General features: G+C 36.6%; 1 protein-coding gene across 3 annotated transcripts; it reads right to left on the reverse strand.

Annotated features, from left to right (window-relative positions):
* Window positions 1-15,312: 15,312 nt before the first annotated feature.
* Window positions 15,313-24,841, reverse strand: LOC146917286 (extra-large guanine nucleotide-binding protein 3-like). Of its 3 annotated transcripts, none has more exons than XM_085719098.1 (8): window positions 23,493-24,841; window positions 23,207-23,344; window positions 22,030-22,134; window positions 21,727-21,912; window positions 19,822-19,999; window positions 19,001-19,236; window positions 16,297-16,466; window positions 15,313-16,207 (listed from the first exon to the last, which is right to left on the reverse strand). In XM_085719098.1, exons 1-8 carry the CDS (start codon window positions 24,714-24,716, stop codon window positions 15,631-15,633), a joined length of 2,814 nt encoding a protein of 937 aa, XP_085575224.1. In that variant the 5' UTR covers window positions 24,717-24,841; the 3' UTR covers window positions 15,313-15,630. The 3 variants fall into 3 exon arrangements, with proteins under 3 accessions (XP_085575224.1, XP_085575223.1, XP_085575222.1); XM_085719097.1 differs by having other exon boundaries at window positions 19,001-19,242; XM_085719096.1 differs by having other exon boundaries at window positions 19,001-19,245.
* Between the last annotated feature and the right edge of the window lie 242 nt (window positions 24,842-25,083).

Consider the following 25,083-nt stretch of genomic DNA (forward strand, 5'->3'; position numbering starts at 1 on the left):
CGATTTATTTTGATGAGTGATATTTTGTTATGTTATATGTTGGTATTTACTAGAATAATATATATTTGTTATTTGTTAGAGATATATTTGTTATTTGGTGTAGAAATATATTTGTTATTTGATGAAGAGATATATTTGTTATTTTGTGTAGAAATATATATATATTATTTAGTAGAGAAATATTATTTATTAGAATATGAAGATTATTAGTGTGAGTGGATTTGAGGGTTAGAATAGAAAGAAGAATAAGTTGTTGAGCCTAAATAGATTTGGGAAGAATATTTTAGTATTATAAATAGAGAAACTTAGGTTGGAAAGAGTTTACCTTAAACCGCTTTTTGGAAAAGAGGAGAACAAGAAAGAAGAGAAGAGAAAAGTCAAGAGAAGAGGAGAAGACCTTAGGAAAAGAACGCTGCTGCTGATTCAGGAATTAATCTAAGGTGAGGGTGAGACTATCTTGCATTAATATTAAGTTGTTAAATCATTAGATTACATCTAACAAGTTGGGGAGAGTTTGTGAGAATTTGAGAATTAGGGTTTTGAGAGAGATTTGATGATTAGATGATGAAAACTTATTGAATTGATGTAGAAATTGTGTACAGACCTTAGATAATTCATAGGATGATTATTGGAAGTAGTTTTGAGGTTAGAACCATGAGATTAGGTGAAACTTGGAGAAAATCTGCATTCTACCCGAATTTTGATATTAAAACTGGTATTGATCGGTGCCGAATTGGTCTTAGGTGTAAACTCGAAAGTTGTAGGTATGGATGTTAGCTTTCTAATACCGTTGGTCTCACGTCAATAGGATTTATAGAACTTGAGTTATGGTCAAATTACTGCACGTAGGTCACAGTGAATTTTTATGGACTTTCAGCACAACTTTTCCGAATTTAAAATGAAAACTGGTACTGATCGGTACAGAATTGGTCTTAGGCGTAAACATGAAAGTTTTAGATAATTTTGTTAGCTTTCTAGTGGCTTTGGTTTGACGTGAAAATGATGTTTGGTCTTTGAGTTATGATTAAAATACTACAGGGAGGTCTTTGCAAAATTGTACGGTGACATCATTCTCTGTTTCATGTTTTTGCGTTTTGTTCATATGTTTCTGTTTTGAATTGATCTTTGTTGTAAAAATGAAAGTTGTTGATATTTGTGATATCTTTCCAGTAGCTTTTGTTTGACATGAAAATATGTTGTGCATAATTGATTATGTTTTTACAAAGATACATAGTGAATTATTGTTGATGTTTAAATACGATGTTATATGAAGTTGTTTATGATTGATGAATATGATGTTTTAAGATGTTGTTTATTATCATTTGATATTGTTATATTATGATATGACATGAATTATTTATGTGATCCATATGTTGTCAAGATGCTAAGATGTTAAGACGTTAAGATGACAAGAGTTGTTAAGTCGTCGAGTCGTTATGAAGTCATCAAGTTGTTAAGATGTTATATTGTCAAGATGTCAAGATGTTAGGATGTCATAGATGTTCATAAAGTTGTCTAAGTTGTACGAAAGTTATGTCGTTGCATTAAAGTGAAGGTGAGAAAAACACAAGAAGGGGGGTTGAATTGTGTTTTGAAAAATTCTTCGTTTCTCCTAAAAACTGAACACACTGATCAGAAGCTAGGTGAGACAGCTTCTGAAGTGATAATCAGAATCTAAATGCAGCGGAATAAAACAGAGAGAGAGAAGAAGAACGACACAAAGCAATTATACTGGTTCCTTCCACAATCCGGAAGTAGTCCAGTCCCCCTTGCACTTCCAAGGAGATTTCACTATGAGTAATATCTGATTACAAATGCTCAAGCACACAAGCAAGAGACTTCCTTTGCTCAAGCACACAAGCTAGAGACTTCCTTTGCTCAAGAACACAATCAAGAGACTTCCTGCTCAAGCACAACTGCAAGAGACTTCCTAACTAAACAAAATTACACAGAAAATTGTTTAAGGTTGAACACTTGATATACAATCAGAGGTGCTCACAATACAAATCAGATACAGACTCAATGAACTTAAGAATTTCTAAGATATGACTTTGAGACACAGAAATTCTAAGTGAATGCAGAACAATTTCAGCAGAGGTTTGGTACTTGTGAGTCTTTCGTTTAGCGTTCTTGCATTACCAATTCTCTAGGTCTTCACTCCTTTATATAGAGGTGTGAGAGAGACGTTGTGAAATTGCCAGCACACCAAAGAGTCGTTGTTGAAGCTTGATCTTTCACCAATAATCTTTTGCCTGATTTGGCTGTTGTCCTATGAAGAACAAATTTGAAATCCATTCCTTATCCAAAGGAACATCTATGCAGGCGAAACCGTATTCTGGAGCTGTTTTCTTGTCCTGTAGCGCGGACACAAAACAGAGTAGTGGAGAACGTGGTTGTACAATTCGTACAAAGTACAATGTCAACGCTTTCGTCCAAATTGCAAACACACGCCTTCAAACACCTTTGAAATGACCGTTGCAAACTCCACTAATCCTTTGTTTGTGTTTTCGAATCCAATAGACAGCTTTTGCATTGATAATTCTTCAATTCTTGATTCTTTGCAAATCCAGTTGATATTCAGCTTCTGGTGAAATGGCTTCTGATGAGGCAGCTTCTGATGATGCAGCTTCTGATGATATGACTTCTGCAGCTTCTGATGACGCAGCTTCTGATGATGTGGCTTCTGGACCTCTTGTCTTCAGAAGCACTATTCTTCAGGAGCAGCTTACTTCAGGAGCGCTATTTCTTCAGGAGCAGCTTGACTTCAGGAGCGCTTTTTCTCTTCAGTAGCAAGTTGCCTTCAGGAGCGTCCAAGCTTCAAATTTTTGTTGTTTCCATAGCTCTTTATTTGCTCATTCAGAACCAATGATGATGTAACTTTATAATTATGGTCCTGTACACTTGAACAAATATTAGCTAGTCCAATTTACAATTTTTAATACCTTGTTATCATCAAAACCCTTTAAGGTTCATTGTTAAACACATTTTGTTCCAACAATCTCCCCCTTTTTGATGATGACAAACAAAAGTATTTAAAATTGATCAATTGTTGTTAATCTAATTAACAAGTTGACTTTGGGGTTCTGAGGTTTGTAAGCTCAGAATCTGAGGTTTGTAAGCTCAAACTCCCCCTGAGTCTGATAGTCTTTAAGGTGAGGTTTGTAAGCTCCCCCTAAGTTCTATCCAGGTTAATTAAATTCATTTTTCGCGCAATAATATTATCAGAGCTTAAAAACAAAATTGAATCATTGAAAGAATTAACTTATAGATAAGAAGAATGGTTCAATTAATTTTACTTGAATTTTGATACTCCTTCGTTCGTTCATAGCTTATACCAATAAGGTAAAAAAATGATAGAAGGTTTTCAAAAATTTCAAATGCCATTAATGGGGCTCAGAGCCTTTAAATACTTGTCACATATACTCCCCCTTTTGTCATTATCAAAAAAAATTAAAATAAATTTAAGCATAAAAGACAAAAAGATATGAGAAAAACTCAAACAGGAGAGAGTATAAAAGAAAGTGAGCTAAATAAGTCAGAGCAAAATATATGAACATGTATATCAATTGTCAGAAGCAGCTAAACAGTCAGAAGCAGTAAGCATTCAAAAGCATAGAAAAGTAGAACAAGATGGTTTCAGAAACAAGGACTAAGAATATAAAACAAACAACAAACAAAAGATAACACTAAGGTGTGCAACTAAGGGTTGGTTTGTTGTTGTTTCTTCATCTCCTCCATTTCTTCAATTTTCTTCTGCAACATTTCTTCAAGCTGTTGTTGCCTCTGGAGAAGAGCTTGTTCCCTTTCTCTGGCTTCTTGCTGCTGCTGTGCCATCTGTTTCTTCAGAAGCTTACACAACCTGGCTTCTCTGGTCAAGTAGTCCGTTTCTGAGAAGAAAGGCTGGTTTGCCAGGAGCAGTGTAGAACTTCTTACTCTGAGACTCTGATTCAGATGCTCCATTAACTTCCTGACAGAAGCTTCCTTGCTTCTGATGCACTTAGCCCTTAAGCTTTCAATTAGCTCAGTTGCCCGGTTCTGAAGTGATGCCCAGGAGTCTTCATATGCACTTGTGAGATCAATTGTCCTTCGTTGATCCACAAGATTATGCAATTGACTAAGGATTGTCAGAAGCTCAGAAGTAATATATCCAGATTCCAGGATGTTTGAGGGTGATTGTTCAAGGATTTCAAGATCAGAATCACTGATTTCCAAATCTTGAACAGGGTTAGGAACTGGAATGGTAAAGTGTGTTTGTGTGTTTGAAGATGAAGGCTGGTCAGAGGCAAAGTGTGTGGTGGAGGTTGAGGCTTGAACATTGACTAGAGAGATGTCAACGTCCATGGAAGTTGGTTCTGGAGAGTGTTCAGGTAAAGGTTGAAACTCAGTTTCAGTTGGTGGTTGTTGTGGTGAAGATGATGTTTGAGTGTTGAGTTGAGGGTCAATGGTAGTTGTTGGTGATTGTGGGGGTGATGTGGGTTTTTGTGGTTCAGGTGTTTGTTGATGGGGGTTTTCTGAAACAACATTTTCAGAAGCAGCTGCTTCTGGAGTTGCTTCAGAGGCCTTTTCTGAAGTTTTGTCTATGGGTAATTCACCTGAGTAGTGGAGAGCAAGATTGTCTAAGACAGAAGTGTCTTCTATTTGTTCAGGTGCTGATGGTGAAGAGGGTGAAGAGGGGATAGAGGTGACTGGAATCTGGATTACCTGATCTGCAGGGTCAGCTTCAGAAGTGATCTTCTGTGGATCAGCAGATTGAGAAACTGCTTCTGAAGTTCCCTCTTCTGGAGCATTTTCAAAGACGAGCATCATATCGTCTTCCTCATTGTCTTCAGTAGGTTTACCAGCAATGGCTCTTACTTCAGCCAGTTTATCTTTGTAGAACCTATCACAGTCCTCCAATCCCAAAGCCTTGAGCTTTTCATCTCTTTGATGAATGTATTGAGCTTTTTGATCCTTTCTTTCTGATATAAGATCAGCAGCCCGTTCATCTGCCATCCTTTTCCTTATTCGAGTCATCTCAACCATAGGACTCACAAGTTGAAGGGGAGCCTTCTTCTTCTTCAGCTTGGGATCAACCTCCTCTTTCTCTATTTCTTCAAGAGCTTCATCCAGCTGCTCTTGAGTGATTACCAAGTCTGCCTTACCTTTTCTCCTCTTCTGTGGAATAGAAGCAGCACCAACCTTCTGCATCTTTCCTTTTTCCTTGATAAAAACAGGTTTAGCAGCTTCTGACTCAGTACTAGTTCTGGCCTTCTTTCCTTTAGTAGGAGCAGCTTCTGATTCAGAACTAGTTCTGGCCCTTTTCCCTTCAGGTGCCTCAGAAACAGCAGCTTCTGACACAGCAACTGCCTTGGCCTTCTTGCCTTTCCCTTTAGCAAGAGCAGCTTCCTCCTGAGACCTCGCATCTTCCTCCAAGACGTACTCAGCTACTGATTGAACTAGGAAATCAGAGTCACTTTCCTTAAAGATGGGAGGAAAGTCCCTGATTATCTCAGTTTCAGCAGTTGTCATCTCTAACCACTTTTCATCTTTAGGGGCTTCTTTGATGAACTTCATAGAGCATAAGCTCCTGCTACTGATAGTCCTTTCAGCAGTAGAAACTTCGAAACATTTATCAGAAGCACTCCTTGTCCTTTTTAAGAACTCCAGCACCCTTCCTTGATGAAAGATTTCAGAAAGCAATCTTCCATAGGGTACTTGTTTTCTTCCTCTTGTAGTGCTTTCGTTTATGGCCCAGCAGAGATGATCCATTACATATCTGGGGAAGTTTATCTTTTCAAGATTGGTCATGAAATAAATTGCTAGCTTCTGTTGGTTGTTGGGTTGGTCAGACCCTCCTGCTCTTTGAAAGAAGCAATCATTACTGAATTTCACCAACATTCTGTTGTGAATCTTCATCTCTGAAGGCTTGGCATCTTTCTTCCCACCCAGAAGAGAGTTGTAGTAACTTTTTAGCAGGACATCTTCCTTCCTGACTATTTCTTGGAATCTTCCCTCTGCATGCATCCTACAAGCTTTAGCTATAACGTCCTCAGTGATGGTTATAGGAATGCCCATCACTTCAGACCTTATTTCTAAGCTATCAAATGATGTAGGATTCATATCCATGACCATTTTCCCTTTCTTTGACCCCGCTTGTTTGCTTACGACTTTTGCAGGCTTTTCATTGTACACTTCAGCTTTTAACCAAAAGTCCTTGACCAAGTTCACATATGTTGGCCCATTTAGCATCTTGAAATACTCAGACATCATCTGAGTTTCTATCAAACCTTCCATGTTTACTTCATACTTCTTGAGTGAAGCAAAATCCACCGGTGACTCTACTTGAACTATTAAGGATTCCCATGGAATATCCATAGTCTTCTTTTTGTAGATGGACCCAGATTCTGATACGCTTTGCTTGTTTGATGTAGATTCTGAAACTTTTGAGCTTGATGATGCCATTTGATGATTTACGAAGATTTGAAGAAGATGAAGATTTTAGGGTTCTAAGGTTGAGAGAAATGCGCTTACTTCGCAAGAGGTTTGAGAGCAAATGTGTTTGTTGTGAGTGAGTAGTGTGTGAATTGACAAAGTGTTAAAAGTAAAACGATTGCAATTCAAAAGAGACAAACAAACATAACATTAATGACAAAATTGGGGGCGCGTGAAAAGTACTTTCAAAGCTTTTAAATCATCATTGCCCTTTTTAGTTATACACCAACACATACAGGCCACGTAAGAAGTTCACAGAGTAACTACCAAGTTAGTGGGCCAGAAGTTACTTTTTAAAAGGTAACTTCCAACGTTTCCACTAATTCAACTATTCAGAAGCAACAAATCCAGCTTCTGGACTTCAGATGCTGACGTCATCATCAGAAGCGAGTTTTCCTCAGAACCTCAATAAAGAGCTTCTGATGGACTACTGCTTCTGAACTAACTTCAGAACCTAAAATCCTATTCAGGAGCAAGCAAGCATTTAATTAGATACAAAGTGCATGTTCAAATTTTTCTTTATAAAATCAAATCTTTCAACAGTTAAAGGCTTAGTAAATATATCAGCCCATTGATTTTCAGTATCAATGAATTGTATATCTAAAATTCCTTTTTGAACATAATCTCTGATAAAATGGTGTTTGATTTCAATGTGCTTCGCTCTTGAATGCAAAATTGGATTTTTAGACAAACAAATAGCAGCAGTATTATCACAATAAATGGGAATACTGTTAGCAGTCATCTGATAATCTTCCAACTGATGTTTCATCCAGAGTAGTTGTGTACAACAACTTGCAGCTGAAATGTATTCTGCTTCTGCTGTAGACATAGCAATAGTTGTTTGTCTTTTGCTAGCCCAGGATATAAGATTATCACCCAGAAATTGACAGTTGCCACTGGTTGACTTTCTTTCAATCCTATCACCAGCATAATCAGCATCACAGAATCCAATTAGCTTATAATCTAAGGATTTCCTATAAAGGAGTCCAAGATTAGTTGTTCCTTTCAAATACCTGAAGATTCTCTTGACAGAAGTCATATGAGATTCTCTAGGATCTGATTGGAATCTTGCACACAAGCATACACTGAATAAAATATCTGGCCTAGATGCAGTGAGGTATAACAAAGAACCAATCATACCTCTATACAGCTTCTGATCTACTTTAGTTCCTTCATCTTCTTTGCTCAGGTTGCACGTAGGATGCATTGGAGTGTTCATCACTTTACAATCTTCAAGTTTGAACTTCTTCAGAAGCTCCTTTGTGTACTTTGATTGATGAACATAGACTCCATCTTTGCATTGATTGATTTGAATGCCAAGGAAGAACTTCAGCTCTCCCATCATGCTCATTTCAAATTCATCCTGCATTAACTCAGAAAATTCCTTGCAAAGAGATGCATTAGTAGAACCAAATATTATATCATCAACATATATTTGCACAACAAGAATATCTTTCCCAAGGGTCCTTCTGAAGAGTGTAGTGTCAACCTGTCCTCTCTTAAAATCATTTTTGATTAAGAAATTACTTAGTCTATCATACCAAGCTCTGGGAGCTTGTTTCAAGCCATATAGTGATTTCTTCAATTTAAAAACATGGTCAGGATATTTAATATCCTCAAATCCAGGAGGTTGCTTAACATACACTTCTTCTTCTATGACACCATTGAGAAATGCACTCTTGACATCCATCTGATATAATATTATGCCATGATTAACTGCATAGGAAAGAAGTAACCTGATTGCTTCCAATCTTGCAACTGGAGCAAACGTTTCAGTGTAATCAATGCCTTCTTGTTGACTATACCCTTGTGCAACAAGTCTGGCTTTGTTTCTTGTTACTTCACCTTGCTCATTCAGCTTGTTTCTGAATACCCATTTTGTTCCAATAATGTTCTTGTGCTGAGGTTTGGGTACCAGATCCCACACATCATTTCTTTGAAATTGATTCAACTCTTCTTGCATAGCTAGGATCCATCCATCATCTGAAAGTGCTTCATCAACTGTTGTAGGTTCAATCATTGAGATTAGTCCAATCATTGACTCTTCTTGTCTGAAATGTGATCTTGTTCTTCTTGGACTATCTATGTTTCCAATGATTAGCTCTTCAGGATGTGAAGACTTGTGTTTGAATGTGTTTCTGGGAGGATCTTCTTGATGTGAGTCATCTTGTGCTTCATCAGAAGCAGCTTCATCTTGTGCTTCTGATGTGGGTTCAGCTTCTGGACTATCTTCAGACTCAGCTATCTGATCAGGTTCTGGAGTAGCTTCAGGAACCTGTATCTCTGCAAAACTTTCACCTTGCTTTGAAGTTTTATCTTCAAGCTCTTTGTCATCAAATTTAACGTGCATAGATTCTTCAACACAGAGTGTTTCTGAATTATACACCCTGTATGCCTTTGACCTTTCAGAGTAACCTAAAAAGATTCCTCTTTGGGCGTTGGCATCAAATTTCTTTAGGTAGAGCTTGTTGTTCAGAATGTAACATGTACATCCAAATTGATGAAAGTAAGAGATATTGGGTTTTCTTCCTTTAAAGAGTTCATATGCTGTTTTCTCCAAAATAGGTCTAATATAGATCCTGTTTTGAACATAGCATGCTGTATTCACTGCTTCTGCCCAAAAATGTTTTGGTAAATTGTTTTCATGAATCATGGTTCTGGCCATTTCTTGTAAAGTTCTATTCTTTCTCTCTACAACCCCATTTTGTTGTGGTGTTCTAGGAGAAGAGAATTCATGGAAAATTCCATGTTTTTCACAAAAAGCTTCAAATGGCTCATTTTCAAATTCTCCACCATGATCACTTCTGACTTTCAAAATTTTTGATTCTTTTTCAGATTGAATTTGAGTGCAGAAGCTACTGAATACATCACACGCAACATCTTTACTCTTTATGAATTTCACCCAAGTCCATCTGCTGTAATCATCAACAATGACTAATCCATATCTACTTCCATATAAGGATGCAGTACTTACTGGTCCAAATAAATCAATATGGAGTAATTCTAAAGGTCTTGAGGTTGAAACAATATCTTTTGTTTTAAAAGATGATTTCACAATTTTCCCTCTCTGACATGCACCACAGAGTGCATCTGAATAATAGTCAATGTCTGGTAGCCCTTTCACAAGTTGTAACTTACTAAGCTTAGAGATTAACCTCCAGTTAGCATGTCCCAACCTTCTGTGCCACATCCATTTCTTATCATTCACTGATAGTAGGCACATCACCTTCTGATCAGCCAGTTCAGAAAAATTGATTTTATAGACATTGTCAACTCTCTTTCCTTTGAACACAATGGATTTGTCTTCCTTGTTGATTACTGTACAGTTGGGTTTTTCAAAAAGCACATCATAACCATTATCACAAAATTGACTAATGCTCAAAAGGTTATGTTCAAGACCATCTACCAACCATACATTATTAATTGAGGTAGAGGAGTTACCAATAGTTCCTGTACCTATGATCTTGCCTGACTGGTTGCCTCCAAATTTCACATTTCCTCCCTCTTTCATTGTTAGGCTGAGGAACATGGACTTGTCTCCTGTCATGTGTCTTGAGCAACCACTGTCTAGGTACCATGATCTTTGCTTTGGCACTGCTCTTAGACATACCTGCATCATTGACATTTTTAGATTTAGGTACCCATTGTTCTATGGGTCCTGGAAGGTTAGTACTTAAGGCTTTACTCTTCACTTCTTGTACCTTGTGTTGTGAGTTGGGTTGCTTCTGATTAACCATCACCTTAGGTTTTGGTACTTCAGAAGCAGTAACTGTCTTCTTCTGAAACTTAGACTTCAGAACCCCAGATTTTGGTTTCACCAGACTCTGAGGAATAGGTTCTGATCTTTTCAGGATCCTAACCTTTGAAGTTTTGGAATCAGATTTGATCATAGCCTTTGACTTAGAGTTCTTTGGCTTTGAAGTAATCTTAGCCTTAGAACTAGAAGCTTCAGGTTCTGATTGAACAACAGTTTCCAACTCAGCCCCTTCTGGTACAAAGAATGTTTTCGGACCTTCCTTGATGCATTCACAACAAGACTTTAGATTGGTTTTCTCCAGTTTCACTTCTGGAAAACCAATTCCTCTGCCATTGTTCTTGTAAATGCTATAAATCATAGAAGCCACTCTGCTTCTGTCAATGCCAGATATAATAAAATCTTCAAGAGCAATTTCATGGTTACTTAAAGGTTTTTCATTACACTTTTCTTGTAGCTTCTGACATAAGAACCTGAGCTGATCTTCATATGTTTTACACATGAAGTCAAAGCCCCTAAGTCCTTGTTCAGAAGCTTTCAGATCCAATAAAGTTGATTTTTGCTGTTGTACCAAATCAGCATATTTTTCTTTTAAATCCTTCAACTCATTGGTTCTTACTTCAAAATGTGTAAGAAGTTCTTTAAGTGACTCAACAAGTTCATCTCTGGGAATTTTGGAATATACCTCGTTTTCATCTTCAGAGTCTGAATCTGACCCAGCTTCTGAAGTTGCTGTTGCTACCAACCCAACAGCTACCTTCGCATCTTCATCAGCTTCCTCTTTATCAGATCCAGATTCACTACCCAAATCATCCCAGGTTGCCATTAAACTCTGCTTAATCTGCTTCTTGAATTTGCTTGGTTTGAATGTAGACCTCTTTGACTTGTCCTTTGACTTTTCTCTTTGAAGATCAGGGCATTCAGCAATGAAGTGACCTGGCTTCTTACAGTTGAAGCATCCCTTCTGATCTTCTTTCCTTGAGCTTCTGGAGTTACCCCTTCTGGAGAGAAACTTTCTGTTCTTCTTGGCCAGATATTGAAGTCTGTTTGAGAGCATGGCCATTTCTGCAGCATCTGGTTCAGAGTCTGAACTTGACTGTTCTTCCTCTTCAGATTCAACCACTTTGAGAGCTTTTGATGACTTGCCTTTGGATGGAAGAGCTATTGATTTACTCTTCTTAGTAGACTCATGTTCATTAAGACTTAACTCATGAACTTTGAGAGAACTAACAAGATCTTCGACACTTAAAGTGTTTAAATCTTTAGCTTCCTCAATGGCAGTCACTTTTGGTCTCCATCTGGCAGGTAAGCTTCTGAGTATCTTGCTTACATGATCAGAAGCAACATAGCTCTTCTTTAGAATCTGTAGACCAGAAACTAAGGTTTGAAACCTTGAGTACATCTCCTCAATAGTTTCATCATCCTTCATTTTGAATAACTCATACTGATGTACAAGCAGGAGAGCCTTTGCTTCTTTGACCTTCTTGCTCCCTTCATAATTTGAACAGAGAGAAGCAAACATAGCTTTAGCAGTGGATTTGTCACTCATCTTCATGTATTCTGCTTTGGGTATGGCAGTGACAAGAGCTCCTCTGATAATATGATGCTTCTTGTAAAGTTTCCTCAGTTCTGGAGTATGTTTCTTTCTATCCACAGCAGCTCCTTCTTCATCAAGGACTAAATCACCAACACCATCTTCCAGAATATCCCATAATTCTTCATCTAGGCTCATGATGTAACTGTAAAAGTTGGTCTTCCACCAAGAGAACTCTTCAGCATCTCCATTGAACTTTGGAACTTTTCCAATACTGGTTTTCTTACTATCACTATAATCATGTGAGACATGTTTATAGCTAGTATCACCAGGACCAGTAGGAGTAGGAGTAGACATGTTTTTCTCAGATCTTTGACTGTTGCACGGTTAAGTGTTACACAACAGACCAAGGCTCTAGATACCAATTGAAGGTGAGAAAAACACAAGAAGGGGGGTTGAATTGTGTTTTGAAAAATTCTTCGTTTCTCCTAAAAACTGAACACACTGATCAGAAGCTAGGTGAGACAGCTTCTGAAGTGATAATCAGAATCTAAATGCAGCGGAATAAAACAGAGAGAGAGAAGAAGAACGACACAAAGCAATTATACTGGTTCCTTCCACAATCCGGAAGTAGTCCAGTCCCCCTTGCACTTCCAAGGAGATTTCACTATGAGTAATATCTGATTACAAATGCTCAAGCACACAAGCAAGAGACTTCCTTTGCTCAAGCACACAAGCTAGAGACTTCCTTTGCTCAAGAACACAATCAAGAGACTTCCTGCTCAAGCACAACTGCAAGAGACTTCCTAACTAAACAAAATTACACAGAAAATTGTTTAAGGTTGAACACTTGATATACAATCAGAGGTGCTCACAATACAAATCAGATACAGACTCAATGAACTTAAGAATTTCTAAGATATGACTTTGAGACACAGAAATTCTAAGTGAATGCAGAACAATTTCAGCAGAGGTTTGGTACTTGTGAGTCTTTCGTTTAGCGTTCTTGCATTACCAATTCTCTAGGTCTTCACTCCTTTATATAGAGGTGTGAGAGAGACGTTGTGAAATTGCCAGCACACCAAAGAGTCGTTGTTGAAGCTTGATCTTTCACCAATAATCTTTTGCCTGATTTGGCTGTTGTCCTATGAAGAACAAATTCCATTCCTTATCCAAAGGAACATCTATGCAGGCGAAACCGTATTCTGGAGCTGTTTTCTTGTCCTGTAGCGCGGACACAAAACAGAGTAGTGGAGAACGTGGTTGTACAATTCGTACAAAGTACAATGTCAACGCTTTCGTCCAAATTGCAAACACACGCCTTCAAACACCTTTGAAATGACCGTTGCAAACTCCACTAATCCTTTGTTTGTGTTTTCGAATCCAATAGACAGCTTTTGCATTGATAATTCTTCAATTCTTGATTCTTTGCAAATCCAGTTGATATTCAGCTTCTGGTGAAATGGCTTCTGATGAGGCAGCTTCTGATGATGCAGCTTCTGATGATATGACTTCTGCAGCTTCTGATGACGCAGCTTCTGATGATGTGGCTTCTGGACCTCTTGTCTTCAGAAGCACTATTCTTCAGGAGCAGCTTACTTCAGGAGCGCTATTTCTTCAGGAGCAGCTTGACTTCAGGAGCGCTTTTTCTCTTCAGTAGCAAGTTGCCTTCAGGAGCGTCCAAGCTTCAAATTTTTGTTGTTTCCATAGCTCTTTATTTGCTCATTCAGAACCAATGATGATGTAACTTTATAATTATGGTCCTGTACACTTGAACAAATATTAGCTAGTCCAATTTACAATTTTTAATACCTTGTTATCATCAAAACCCTTTAATGTTCATTGTTAAACACATTTTGTTCCAACATAAAGTTGTGTCGTTGCATAGTCAGAGATGGGGGCTTAATGCCCGACAGGTTCTTTATGGCCTTAGCGAAGGGGGCTTAATGCCCGACAGGTTCTTTATGACCTTAGCGATGGGGGCTTAATGCCCGACAGGTCCAAATATGACCTTAGCGAAGGGGGCTTAATGCCCTGGTGGTACCACATGCATGTTGAAGTTGTCTAAGTTGTTTTTGAAGTTGTCTAAGTTGTTGTTGAAGTTGTTGTTGCATTGTAGAGTCGTCATAACTTATATTTAATTATGATTTAATGATGATGATGTTTGACGATGATGTTGTTCATGTTTGATGATGATGTTTGATTTTGATGATGATGTTTGACGATGATGTTGTTCATGTTTGACGATGATGTTGTTTAGGATTGATGATGATGTTGATTATGATTTGTTTATGATGGTTGAATATGAAGTTGTTATGATAAGATGCTATGTGATTTATGATATGCTGATATGTGAATATGATAAGATGTTATACGTTTACTAATGATGATGTATGATGATTCCTCGTGATTATATTTAAGATGGATTGTTTGTGATTATGTTTATGGTTGATATATAATGTTATGAGATGGTTATGATTAGTACTTGATGTTATATGATGTTGTTTATGTCTATGATTAAGATGCTATGATTAAAAGGATATATGATAATGCTTATGACTAATATTTGTAGATATGTGATGATATTTATATGATGATATAATATGAAGTATATGACTAATGTAGGAAGGATAATGATACTAGTTAAGGAAGTTTAAGTTGCTAGATATGATTAATGAATTATAGGATGTTTAAGTTGTTGAATGTACTTTACATGATTTATATGCTTTATATTATTGTTTGAGAAATCTCACCCCTCTGCTTGGAAATGTTGCTCTTCGTATGGGTAACTTGCAGGTAACCAGGATTAGTTGCGGTCGTGAGTGGACTCCTCACAAGTGTGTCTTAGGTGCTCTGATACGTAACGGGATGGGATTATGTCTTTACTTTCTGTTCCTTACGTATTACTTATGGATTTTTATGAATAAATGTTGAACAAGACTTATGAGATTTTTATGTTGAGGCCTGCGTGCCAAAGATTATTTTTATTGTTGAACTAATTTCCGCTGCGAAGTTTTGAATTACTTATGTTAAATGATTTTGAAGAATAAATTGTTATTTATTCAGTTTATGAATTTTTAAGAAGTGTAGCATTCCGTTTAAAGTTGAAAAACTCTAATTTATTTATGAAATTTTTACGTTGGGAAAACGGGGTGTTACAGCTACAGTTTGAGAAATATGTAAAGAAAGAAATAACAGAATTTTCAAAGACAAAGATTGCTCGATTATGCGTATAGTGGACAAAATAAAGTCTCTTTCCTTTTCGTGGTTAAAGGAGAAATGTGTTCTTTTCTCTTTTGATTACCATAGTTGGTGGCTTAGTCCCCTCGCTATGTTGAGCTACAATTAGTTGTTATTACTTTCGTTTGCTCTTTTTGTTGTTTTTTCTTTCACCGGTTTGTAACTTTTGTACAGATTTTTTGTTTTTTCCTTTGCTAACCTTGTGCTAGGAAAGTCATTTTGTGTTGATAATATATTCCATTTTAGCTTCTTCAAAAAAAAAAAAAAAAGAGATGCAGGTAGTACCTTATCTCAATTAAATAATAATGGCAGGTTAACGGGTAAAGCAAATATAATTAATTTTTTTTCAATTTAAGCTGCTCACTTATCAATATATAAGCTGTACAGACAACAAATCACCTCTGAATTTACAACCTCTCAAGCAAATTAGCTTATTTAACATGGGGGAAAAAATAATTATGAACCTGATCAGAAAGATCCCAAGAGACCAAAAACAAAACATTTCACATAGGCCAGCCAAATGACCTCTCAGTTCTTCATAAATGCAATGCTTCGACAAATTCTGTGGAGCGGCGAGACTCCTTGCTCGTCATTTTGTATCTTGTCTCAAGGGTTATCAAATGTTGGGAATTCATTCCTGTCTGATGAAAGCAGAACTCATCTCTGTACTGTAAAATGATTCTTCAGGATTGATTTCATACAGTTCATCCTTCTCGTCCTCCCATTTGATGATTTCCCTAATGTATTTGAATGCCTCGTCAACCGAGACACGGTCGCGACCACGAGTTTGCCCCACAAATAACTTTTGGCCAGTTAAGGAATAATAAAGCTCCTTGAATCTTACAGCTATATAGTAATATGCTTGGTGTGCTAGTACATGATTGTTGTGATGGGGCCTCACTGGAGCGAAATCCGAAAACCACTCACAAGTTGACAGAGGAGCTTTGTTTATCTTGTCTTCAAATGCATCATACTTATTTAGCAAAAGCACAAAAGGGGTATCCTTAAAACAAGGATGCCTCACCAGACTCTCGAAAAGATCTCGGCTTGCTAGTAATTTGTTCTGAAGCTTGCCGGTGCTAGTGGGCCACATTTGGTCGTAGTCACTCAGGGCAACACAAAAAATGACTGCCCTCACATCTTCAAACATTTCCAACCATTTGCAGCCATCACGCAGTCCCTTCGAATTTATGCGAATAAGTTGATATCTGAGCCAACGACAAAGCTACGGAGTTAAGAACATTTTTTCAGAAGTTTAAACAAAACAAGACAAAATGAAATGGAAGAGAAGATTTACTTGGTTTGGGGAGCTGGGTTATTTAAATTCTCACTGTATATCTCAGACATAGGACTCCTATCATCAAATGAAAATTCCATGAAAGCAAGACCATTGCTTTGTGTAACTCCTTCTGCATACAATATATCCTTATCAGAGGGCTCATACTCGTTGCTTGATATTTCGATTGCCTGCGCAGGATCACAAGTGTTTCACAAGTGTTTAGAACACGAAACAAAAACTATTATATTTACAGCACATTTTTGAAATGATTGCAATAGACAAATGACAACAATAAAACAGAAACATATCATATTTGAAGTTAGAAAAATCCAATCACATTCAACCTAGGAATATTTTAATATCAGAAAAAGCACAAGATAAACATAAATTATTTTATATTGTACAAGCCAAATTTTAGATGGACCAAGCAATAGGGTTTGAGTAATATAAATCAATATCATGATTTTCAACTTTATCAAGTATTTTTCATATATTCTTTTGAAGGTTGTGTTCTAAATCTTCAATCCATAGTGAAGTAAGCAAACATCGTAACATTGACGGGTAGAGGATATCTACCCAATTGTAGGTTTTCCAAGATAGTAATATAATATTAATCTATATCCATTGTCTGGTTATAATCGGAACCACAAAATTAAAGAAAGGACCAACACAAGCTGTATTGAAATTAACTCTAAACAAAGGATGAGTCCCCCTTCCCTGTGATCTGAAATATGTACTAGTAAAAGATGAAAGTAACCAAACTGCTATGGAATGGACCTAGCTCCTTACAAGATGGTGACTCTCTCTCCTTCAATTCAACCAACCACATGTACCTCCCCTCCCCTGATTAATAATGGGCCTCTAAATAATAGTGGGCCTAACAGGTTATTAAGCATTTCTGCATGTCTAACAATTACTAACTTGACTTGAACACGCCCATGAACCTTCTTAAACATGTATTAGACATACCAAATTAAAGATAAAGAGAAATTGTATTATTGAATGGAAAAAAGATATAGTACAGAAAGGAAAACTCCATGTATACCCCAGGGCGCAGCTCCTTCAGAGAAGAGATAATTCTCTCTCTGCCCAAACCTGATAGGTTCTAACCAATAATGATATACCACGCCCTCTCCCTAAAATATGGTTCCTCATCTAACAAACCGTGCACCTCGGCAAATGTAAGTAATTCCCTATCCAACTCACTTGTTCGGCTGAGGCCCAAGCTGGGTATCTAACACATACTTTGAACAACTAATTTCTACATTTTATAGAGATCTGTGGCTCATTAAAAGATGGAAGTACATAATTACTTGTCGACATGATAGACAGAGCTCATAAATCATAAATAACGTACCATATCAACTAATAACATTTGCTCGCAATCGTTTGTTATGATGATTTAAATGTTAATACCTAATAGGCTAATATGGAAGCCATTAAAGTTTCCACAAACTTTCTTTTCCTCAATATGGTTTAATGTTTCATAGATATCTGATTAAATAGGGTAAGGGCTAATCGAAAACGATCAAAGAACATACGTAAACCATCCAATAATGGAAAGTAAGTTTAATATATTTAAGTTTTATTGCTAAATTACAAGTAAAATCAAATGCAAACTTGAGAAAGTTCTCAATAAATATTTACTCAAATGGTAAATAGTTTATACAATTGGGAAGTATAATATGTGTTAATACTAACATATCCTGACAAGGTAAAAAAATCTTTGAGTGGAATAAAATGAAACACCGTGATAAAATCGCTCTAACAATAGCAATGTCTAAGTGCAAACATGCAACATTTATTTAGATCCTGAGTTGTATAAGTGAATCTTGACAAATTTATAAATGTTTTAAACAATAATATATCTGTCAAGGCTTCCAGTGAGCTTTAACTTATGTGACGGCTAGGTGTTTATGGACCTCTGCTCTTGAGGTTGAATCTGATTGCAATTACCCATTTTAAACTTCAAATAAAAGGTTACACTATAGGGCTGTATCCATGCGCATTGTACTTTTTCTTCTTCTAAACATAATGTCAATATTTAGCACAAATTTGTAGCTGTGCATACATTCCACTATAATTTCATATAAAAAATAATATCATGTAATGAAACTAAAAACTTCCCCAATTAGTTAAATGTGCTGCCAATTTATTTAGTAAATGTTTAAATGAATACAATCAAACAATAAACCCAATTTACAGGTGACTTAGATAGAACAGGCCAGTACACAATCAACAGTTAAGTCCAGAAGAAGTTAATTCATTTATTCTAAAGAGTTAACATATTTGACTCATCAATCCCTCTAAATTATTTTCTTTTAATTGATAATAAATGGCCACTTTTTAAGTCCATTTTAAAGGAAAAATTGGTTTCCTCACAAAATAGATTCAAGCTCCTCAGAATACACCTTTTTTTACTACTAAGGTTTCTTTATGTAACCAGATAAGTTGCAATGCAACTACTGCATATATTTGAATATTTTAGCTATTCCCAATGTAACAAAATTAATGAGGAATAGAGGTAAAATAATAACTACAGAAAGCACCAAGTCCTGCTGCATTGAATTTACTCCAGAATGGAAAGGGCAAAATGATGTTTTAGTTGTAATATTAGTAAGATTAATAGTTCATATCCACAGGTGAAAGTAAATATAGAAGACAAACCCACACCAAATACTTCTCAAGATAACATAGAAAAAATGAAATGATAGCAACATACCCGATCTAAGAAATATTTAGCAACATCAGGAAGATTATGCAATTCCTCTCTTCGCTTATATGTTTCCTGAACAGCAGGATCTTTCCATATCTCGTCCACCATTGGAGCATACTCACGTGTAGCAGCAGGAAAGAAAGCCTCCAAATCTCCCGTAGCCATAATATCCAGCAACCAGTCAGAAAAATGCTTGAATCTTTGATTGATCGAGTAAATGCATGGTTTGTTTTCATCATTTGCTGTTTCTGCTAAATGTATTGCAGAATTAATTAGATTTACTCACAAAACAGACTTTACCAAACATTTAGGACTCCAACCAAGATATAAAGTAACTAATGAAAAGGATATCAGTCCCAACGATTTTATTGAAAAATTGGTTTTTGATAGAGCTCAATGGTTCTGTAAATATTGATCAATGCTGTCAAACCGTCTAGTGAGAATGTGAGATAAAACTTGGTGTTATTGCTGTTATCAATTATAAGTTTGGATTGTCTTTATTATGAATAAATGTTCATTATTGTCGAACAGGATACAAAGAGTGAACTAAAGTTAAATTTGATGAAGTTAAACATCTGTATAACAATGACCCAAGAGTACTAACGGTTTGATTTAAAACACCCAAGAAACGTACAGAACAAATGTAAACCATTATTTAGTAAATTGAGATTGAGATTGAAAACAAATGCAATAACATAGAACCATCGACTTAAAGAGAAACGGTGAGCCATAAACGAAGTAGCATTGAGTCAGTGACACTTTAACTTAAGTGAAACAGCACGCGCCATCACAGAAAATAAAGAAAGGGAAGAAAAGTAAAGTCATACCAGGTCCAGATCCTTCAACTTCTAATGAAGTAGATTCTTTCTCTGCCAGAGCTTCCTCTTCAAACTGCTCTCTTCCTTCAAGCAGAATGCTGAGATACCTGTACATACTGCTTTGAATCATGAGTTTGATGTTTTGCGACTCTTCTGCAGAAAACTTGTTCCCGTATAAAAACTTGGCCTGTTCCAAGGATATGGATGGTAAAATTAAAACCATGAGAGCAATTGATACCAGCTATAGGATAAACACCAAATAGAATTATTAAAAAAAAAAATTTGCAAGATGTTAAAGGGAAATTGGCATTAAAAACTGATGGTAACCCGAAATTCAGAAACAGAAGTTAACAAAGAGAAATAGATAAATAATGAAAAATAGAATATATTTGATTGATGAAGAAAGTAAAAGAGAAATGTTATTTGTACAACCATTTTGTGACAACTTTTGTGACAACTTTCTCTTTCATACTTACTTTCTCTCTATTGTTTTGGTTTCCGGTTTAATACCTATTTTTCTTTGTAAATTGATGGTTGTCCCAAAAGTTGTCTCACAAATGGTTGTTCAAATAACACACCTCTAATGGTTCCCACAATATTCTAGTATACCTACTACCATTCACCCACCTCATTATTTATACTAAAGCATAACAAACTTGAAAACTCAGCATCCTAAACCACTCTTTATTTACCATATAACCTTATCATATAAACCACTCTTTATTTACCATATAACCTTGTCATAATCTCCATTACATAATAGCCCTTTTCCTTATCCCCTCATACTCAGGTCTCTATCAGAAACCATGTAAATTCTAATCATCCAGTTTTCAAATAAAAGAAATTCCTATGCCACGTACACAGGAAACAACCATCCAAAATATGCACAACAAAAAAAAAAGTAACTAAACAGGAAAAAGAGGGGAAAGTCCTATCTTCATCATCCAAAATTTAAAAGCAAAGCACACGCATTCGAAATATTGAAACAAGATAAAATAAAACTTCTACACATCTTTTTTTAGAACAAAAACTTCTACACATCTACATATACATTTAAGAGTATGCATATTTGCAATCATATGCTATGAGCATGCATTGGCACATTTTATGATTGTGGAAAGCACACACGACATTCATGCATAGAACTATTACTAATACAATCATATTTAAAATTGATAGCTTGATGTGAATAATATAGTAGGTGTTATATTTTTTCTTAAATAGAAAATGTTAGTTGTCATTTGATATTTTGTTAGTGTAGGGGGAGTGGAATTGATGATCTCCTTGTCACTCCAACCCCCATGTTTTCCCGCCTAAAGCACCAAGCCACTACATCAACTGATATAATGGATGTTATTAAAAAGGACAGAACACTAATATACAATACTACTAGAATCTTAATGTTAATCAAATAAGGAAACAAATATATATCAGGAACCAATCCGAAAGTAGCGTTAGGCACGAGAATAAAATGGAACAGAACAACTTATTTGATTCCACGGGGAGGAATCAAAATGTAACACTGTTTCAACCTTTGTATTTTGCTATGCTTTTAATATACATCAAACATCTGTCACGTTCTAACCTAACTACCAAATCATACCTAATATTTAATATAAGTTACCATGGATTATTCAAAAATACCATCAAAATATTATACGATAATGTTCATATATTCTAACAACATTTAAAAGCATTAGAAAATAGTCTATTGACTGGGAACTATAATCAGTAGGAGTCCAACAGCTTCAATTCCTCTATGAATGAACTGGGCAAATAAACTATGACTCTCACTAAGTCCTTTATTGGCACAAAAAGGAAAGCTAAGTTATTGATTCCAAACCAGCCACATTGAAGGCATGATACAAGCAATAATTAGACAAGGTGGGTAATATAAAGGAGAAATAGACATGCCTGCTTAAAGAGAGTAGCTGTTCCAGATCCTTCCATGCCAAACAACAAAAGTTTTTGAACTCTAGCATGGTCCAAATACTCAGGCACTGACCTTGTTGAATAGTTACTTGGATTGTCTCTGACCCCAGGAGGATTAGTAGACGGTACAGGCAAAGAGAATAATGAACAGATGAAACGAGTGGACGCCTGCCTACCATAAATCAAACCAATATTGTATAAAAAATAAAAACCAAATCAAGACAAACACTTTCAAACTCAAAATACACAGCAGGTATAAACTACTATTATCAGATAAGAGAGAACCTTTCCCCATATGTTGCCCTTGATATTATTTTGGCCTTCTTCCTCATAAGATCCGTCATCATAAACCCAGAAATGGGTATCTCGCGGGCATTGAACATTAGCTAGCTGAACAGATAAACAGACAAGTTACACATCATTCGATGATGAAGAGTGCAATGAGTTACAAACAGGTAAACAAGATGCAATTTGAAGACTTCCAACGCAGCTAGATACTTAATTGAATTGAAAAAAAAAAATTCTTACAAATTTTAATTGAATTGAAATTATATATTCATGAATAAGAATAACAAGATTGAATATTTTTTTCGCTGAACATTGTCAAACTGCATTCAAAAAAGAGGAGCAGGATTGTCTACAAAAAGGTTCTTGCTATCTTTCTTTCAAGGCAAACTTCCCAAGATCTTACATAGTTTTGCCAAGAAAAGAAATGTTCTTCAAAAGATATAAAGATGTGCAGAAGAGGAAACATGCATTAAAGAAAAAATAAACAGCAGACAAAGAAAAAGGAAAGTTTACCAAGTCAAGGTAGACACTTCAGATGCAATTTGTGCATAATAGATAACAGAAAAAATTGATACTGTCATAAAAACCATGAATGAATGAATGAATCCACTGGATACCAAATCTAAGAGATACCTAAGCTATATTTCTGATAGAAATATGATCATCAACAAATACGATTGTTAATTAATGTATGCTAGAATCTTGAAGGGAATTGTTGACGATTTTACACCAAATCTATGAGACACCTAAGCAATATTTTCATTGATAATATTCTACCCTGCACGTATTAAGTAGCTCATTTACTACCTTTTGCTTAAAACATCGTTAGTGTTCGACAACAATTTAACTACAAACAAACCATGTCCAAAAGCTAAATGCTTAGCAGCAGAAATAGCCATAATCCAATATAGGAGGAAAAAGCTGTATATCCATTTGTGTTTCTAAGACAGCAAATTTCCTAAAAATTGCAAAACTCTACAATAAACACTGAGTCAATAATGTTATTTATTTGCACATACCACTAGTGGAAGCCCTAGCATAGAAAACACTCACAAAAGGACATTAAAGAAGTTACTATCTAACTTTTTCTAGTACACCTATTAATCTGCATGTTTAAACATTCCATTCTAAATTGACTCCAAAAGTCAAAACGCAAGGAGAAACAAGATTTTACCTTTAACATTCTAAGCTCGATCTTTGTTATTTCACGGCCATTCATGTAGACTCTAGTATTCCCATTGCTTGCTTCCTGTTGAAGCTTCCCTCCAATATTAAGCTTTGAACTTATTATCTTATCCGGCTTCTCTCCCTCCTGAAAACCCAACACTTCCAAATTAAGCAATTAAACAAATAATCCAAAAATAGCAATTTCCATAAACATCCAAATCCATTTTTAAACGCTAAATCTAGCTATTTCTAAACATTCAAACACTAAAATTAGTTATTTTTCTCATTTTTACCTTGCCCCAGAGTCCAGAATCCTTATCATACCAATACCTCCCCGGCTTCAACTTCTGAGGAGGAATCGAACAACCCAAAATCTCAGCCAACTCTTCCTGCCTCAACTGTCTACCATTAACAACAAGCTGCTCCGGCCTCAACTGATTCGCAGCACACTCTTTTTCAGCTCTCATAATCTGATTAATCTCCAACGGACTACAAACCCTACTCAACATCCTCGAACACTTCCCTAAACTCGATCGCTTACTCTCATCAATCGCTTTCCCAATACAACTCACACACTTTCTCCCTTCCGGCATTGAACCCATAGCCTTCAATACACAGTTATTACAATACCTTGCATCACAAACCAAACACGCTTCTTTCTCTTTCAACCTATTCTTATTCCCACACCTACTACAAACACCTCGTTTCACTAGCGAATTCTTCCTTGCCTCCGCCGGTGATCCTACCGGCTCAGTCGCAACCGATCGCGGCGACGAATAGCTATCACCGCCGTCGGAATCATAAACCCTAGGTTCGTTAAATGTTACTACAGTAGGTCGTTTTCCTTCAACGACTTGAGACGGTACCGGAGCTGAATTCGGTACCGGCGGTGACGAACCGGAAACATAACTACCTTCGCCGTTTTCACCGTCGTTTCCGTCGTCGCTGCCGTTGACACCATCAACGGCGGCAACTTCACCGGAGAAATCAGACCGATCGGTTTCGAATTGAGATTGAGTTCTGGAAACAGAAACGGAGTGACGGTCGACGGTGGCGGTGGCGGCAACTTCACCGGAGAAATCAAACCGATCAACATCACGCGAATCAAACTGAGATTGACTTCTAGAAACAGAAGAAGATCTTTGACTATCAACAGGACTTCGAATTTCGCGGTTGAAACCGAAACCGTTATTCGGAACTTGGCTAAACCTAGAAAACCGTGAATAAACCGGCATAGCAACGGGAATCGATGAATTCGCCTCATCGCCACGGTGACCGCGATCGGAGAGAACCGAAGCAGTACGAATCGGAGAAGAAGAAGCACTGATTTCAACCGGATCGATTCTCGGAACGTCGTAAGGAACCGGAGGACCTTCGTATTCGACGGCGATGGAGTAATCGAGGTGGTCTTCGTCGGGTAACGGTGCGCCGGCGGGAAGCATACGGCGGAGGATATGTTCCCATGATTTGTTGCTGTTGTTGTTGTTATCTTCTTCGGTTGTTGATTCTGAAGCCATGTGAGAAGAGAAAGTGTGAGAAAATGCGAGAAAGTGTGAGAAAATGAAGGAAAAGATGAAATTGTAGTGAGAAAAGGGAAAAGAGTTTTTTCGTCAGTGTTGTTGAGTTGTTAGATGATGAGGTTGGTTGGAAAGAAAAGTAAACGGAAGCTTTTTAACAAGATGACGTTTTCCGTTACGTGAAAATATTGTCCTTATTGCGTAGTACAATTTGCATTTTCACCAACAAGTGTCGATCTCAAGTCAACATGTCCCGACAATACGATATTGATAGACTGAACACTTTTACTCGGTATAAATTTGGATTTACTAACAAATGTTAGTCAATATGTCTCAACAACGCGATATTGATAGACTGAACACTTTT

Source organism: Medicago sativa, chromosome 6 (assembly GCF_051527215.1).
Source record: "Medicago sativa cultivar Bolivia chromosome 6, Bolivia_mono, whole genome shotgun sequence".
Lineage (NCBI taxonomy): Eukaryota > Viridiplantae > Streptophyta > Magnoliopsida > Fabales > Fabaceae > Medicago > Medicago sativa.

Excerpts from the sequence above, each read along its gene's own strand:
- LOC146917286 (XM_085719096.1), bottom strand. The coding sequence starts at position 24,716 with ATGGCTTCAGAATCAACAACCGAAGAAGATAACAACAACAACAGCAAC. Across the intron at positions 20,000-21,726 it reads CAGCTACTCTCTTTAAGCAG|GCCAAGTTTTTATACGGGAA; the intron begins GCATGTCTATTT and ends TCCTTGGAACAG. Across the intron at positions 16,467-19,000 it reads CTAAATATTTCTTAGATCGG|GCAATCGAAATATCAAGCAA; the intron begins GTATGTTGCTAT and ends GATCCTGCGCAG.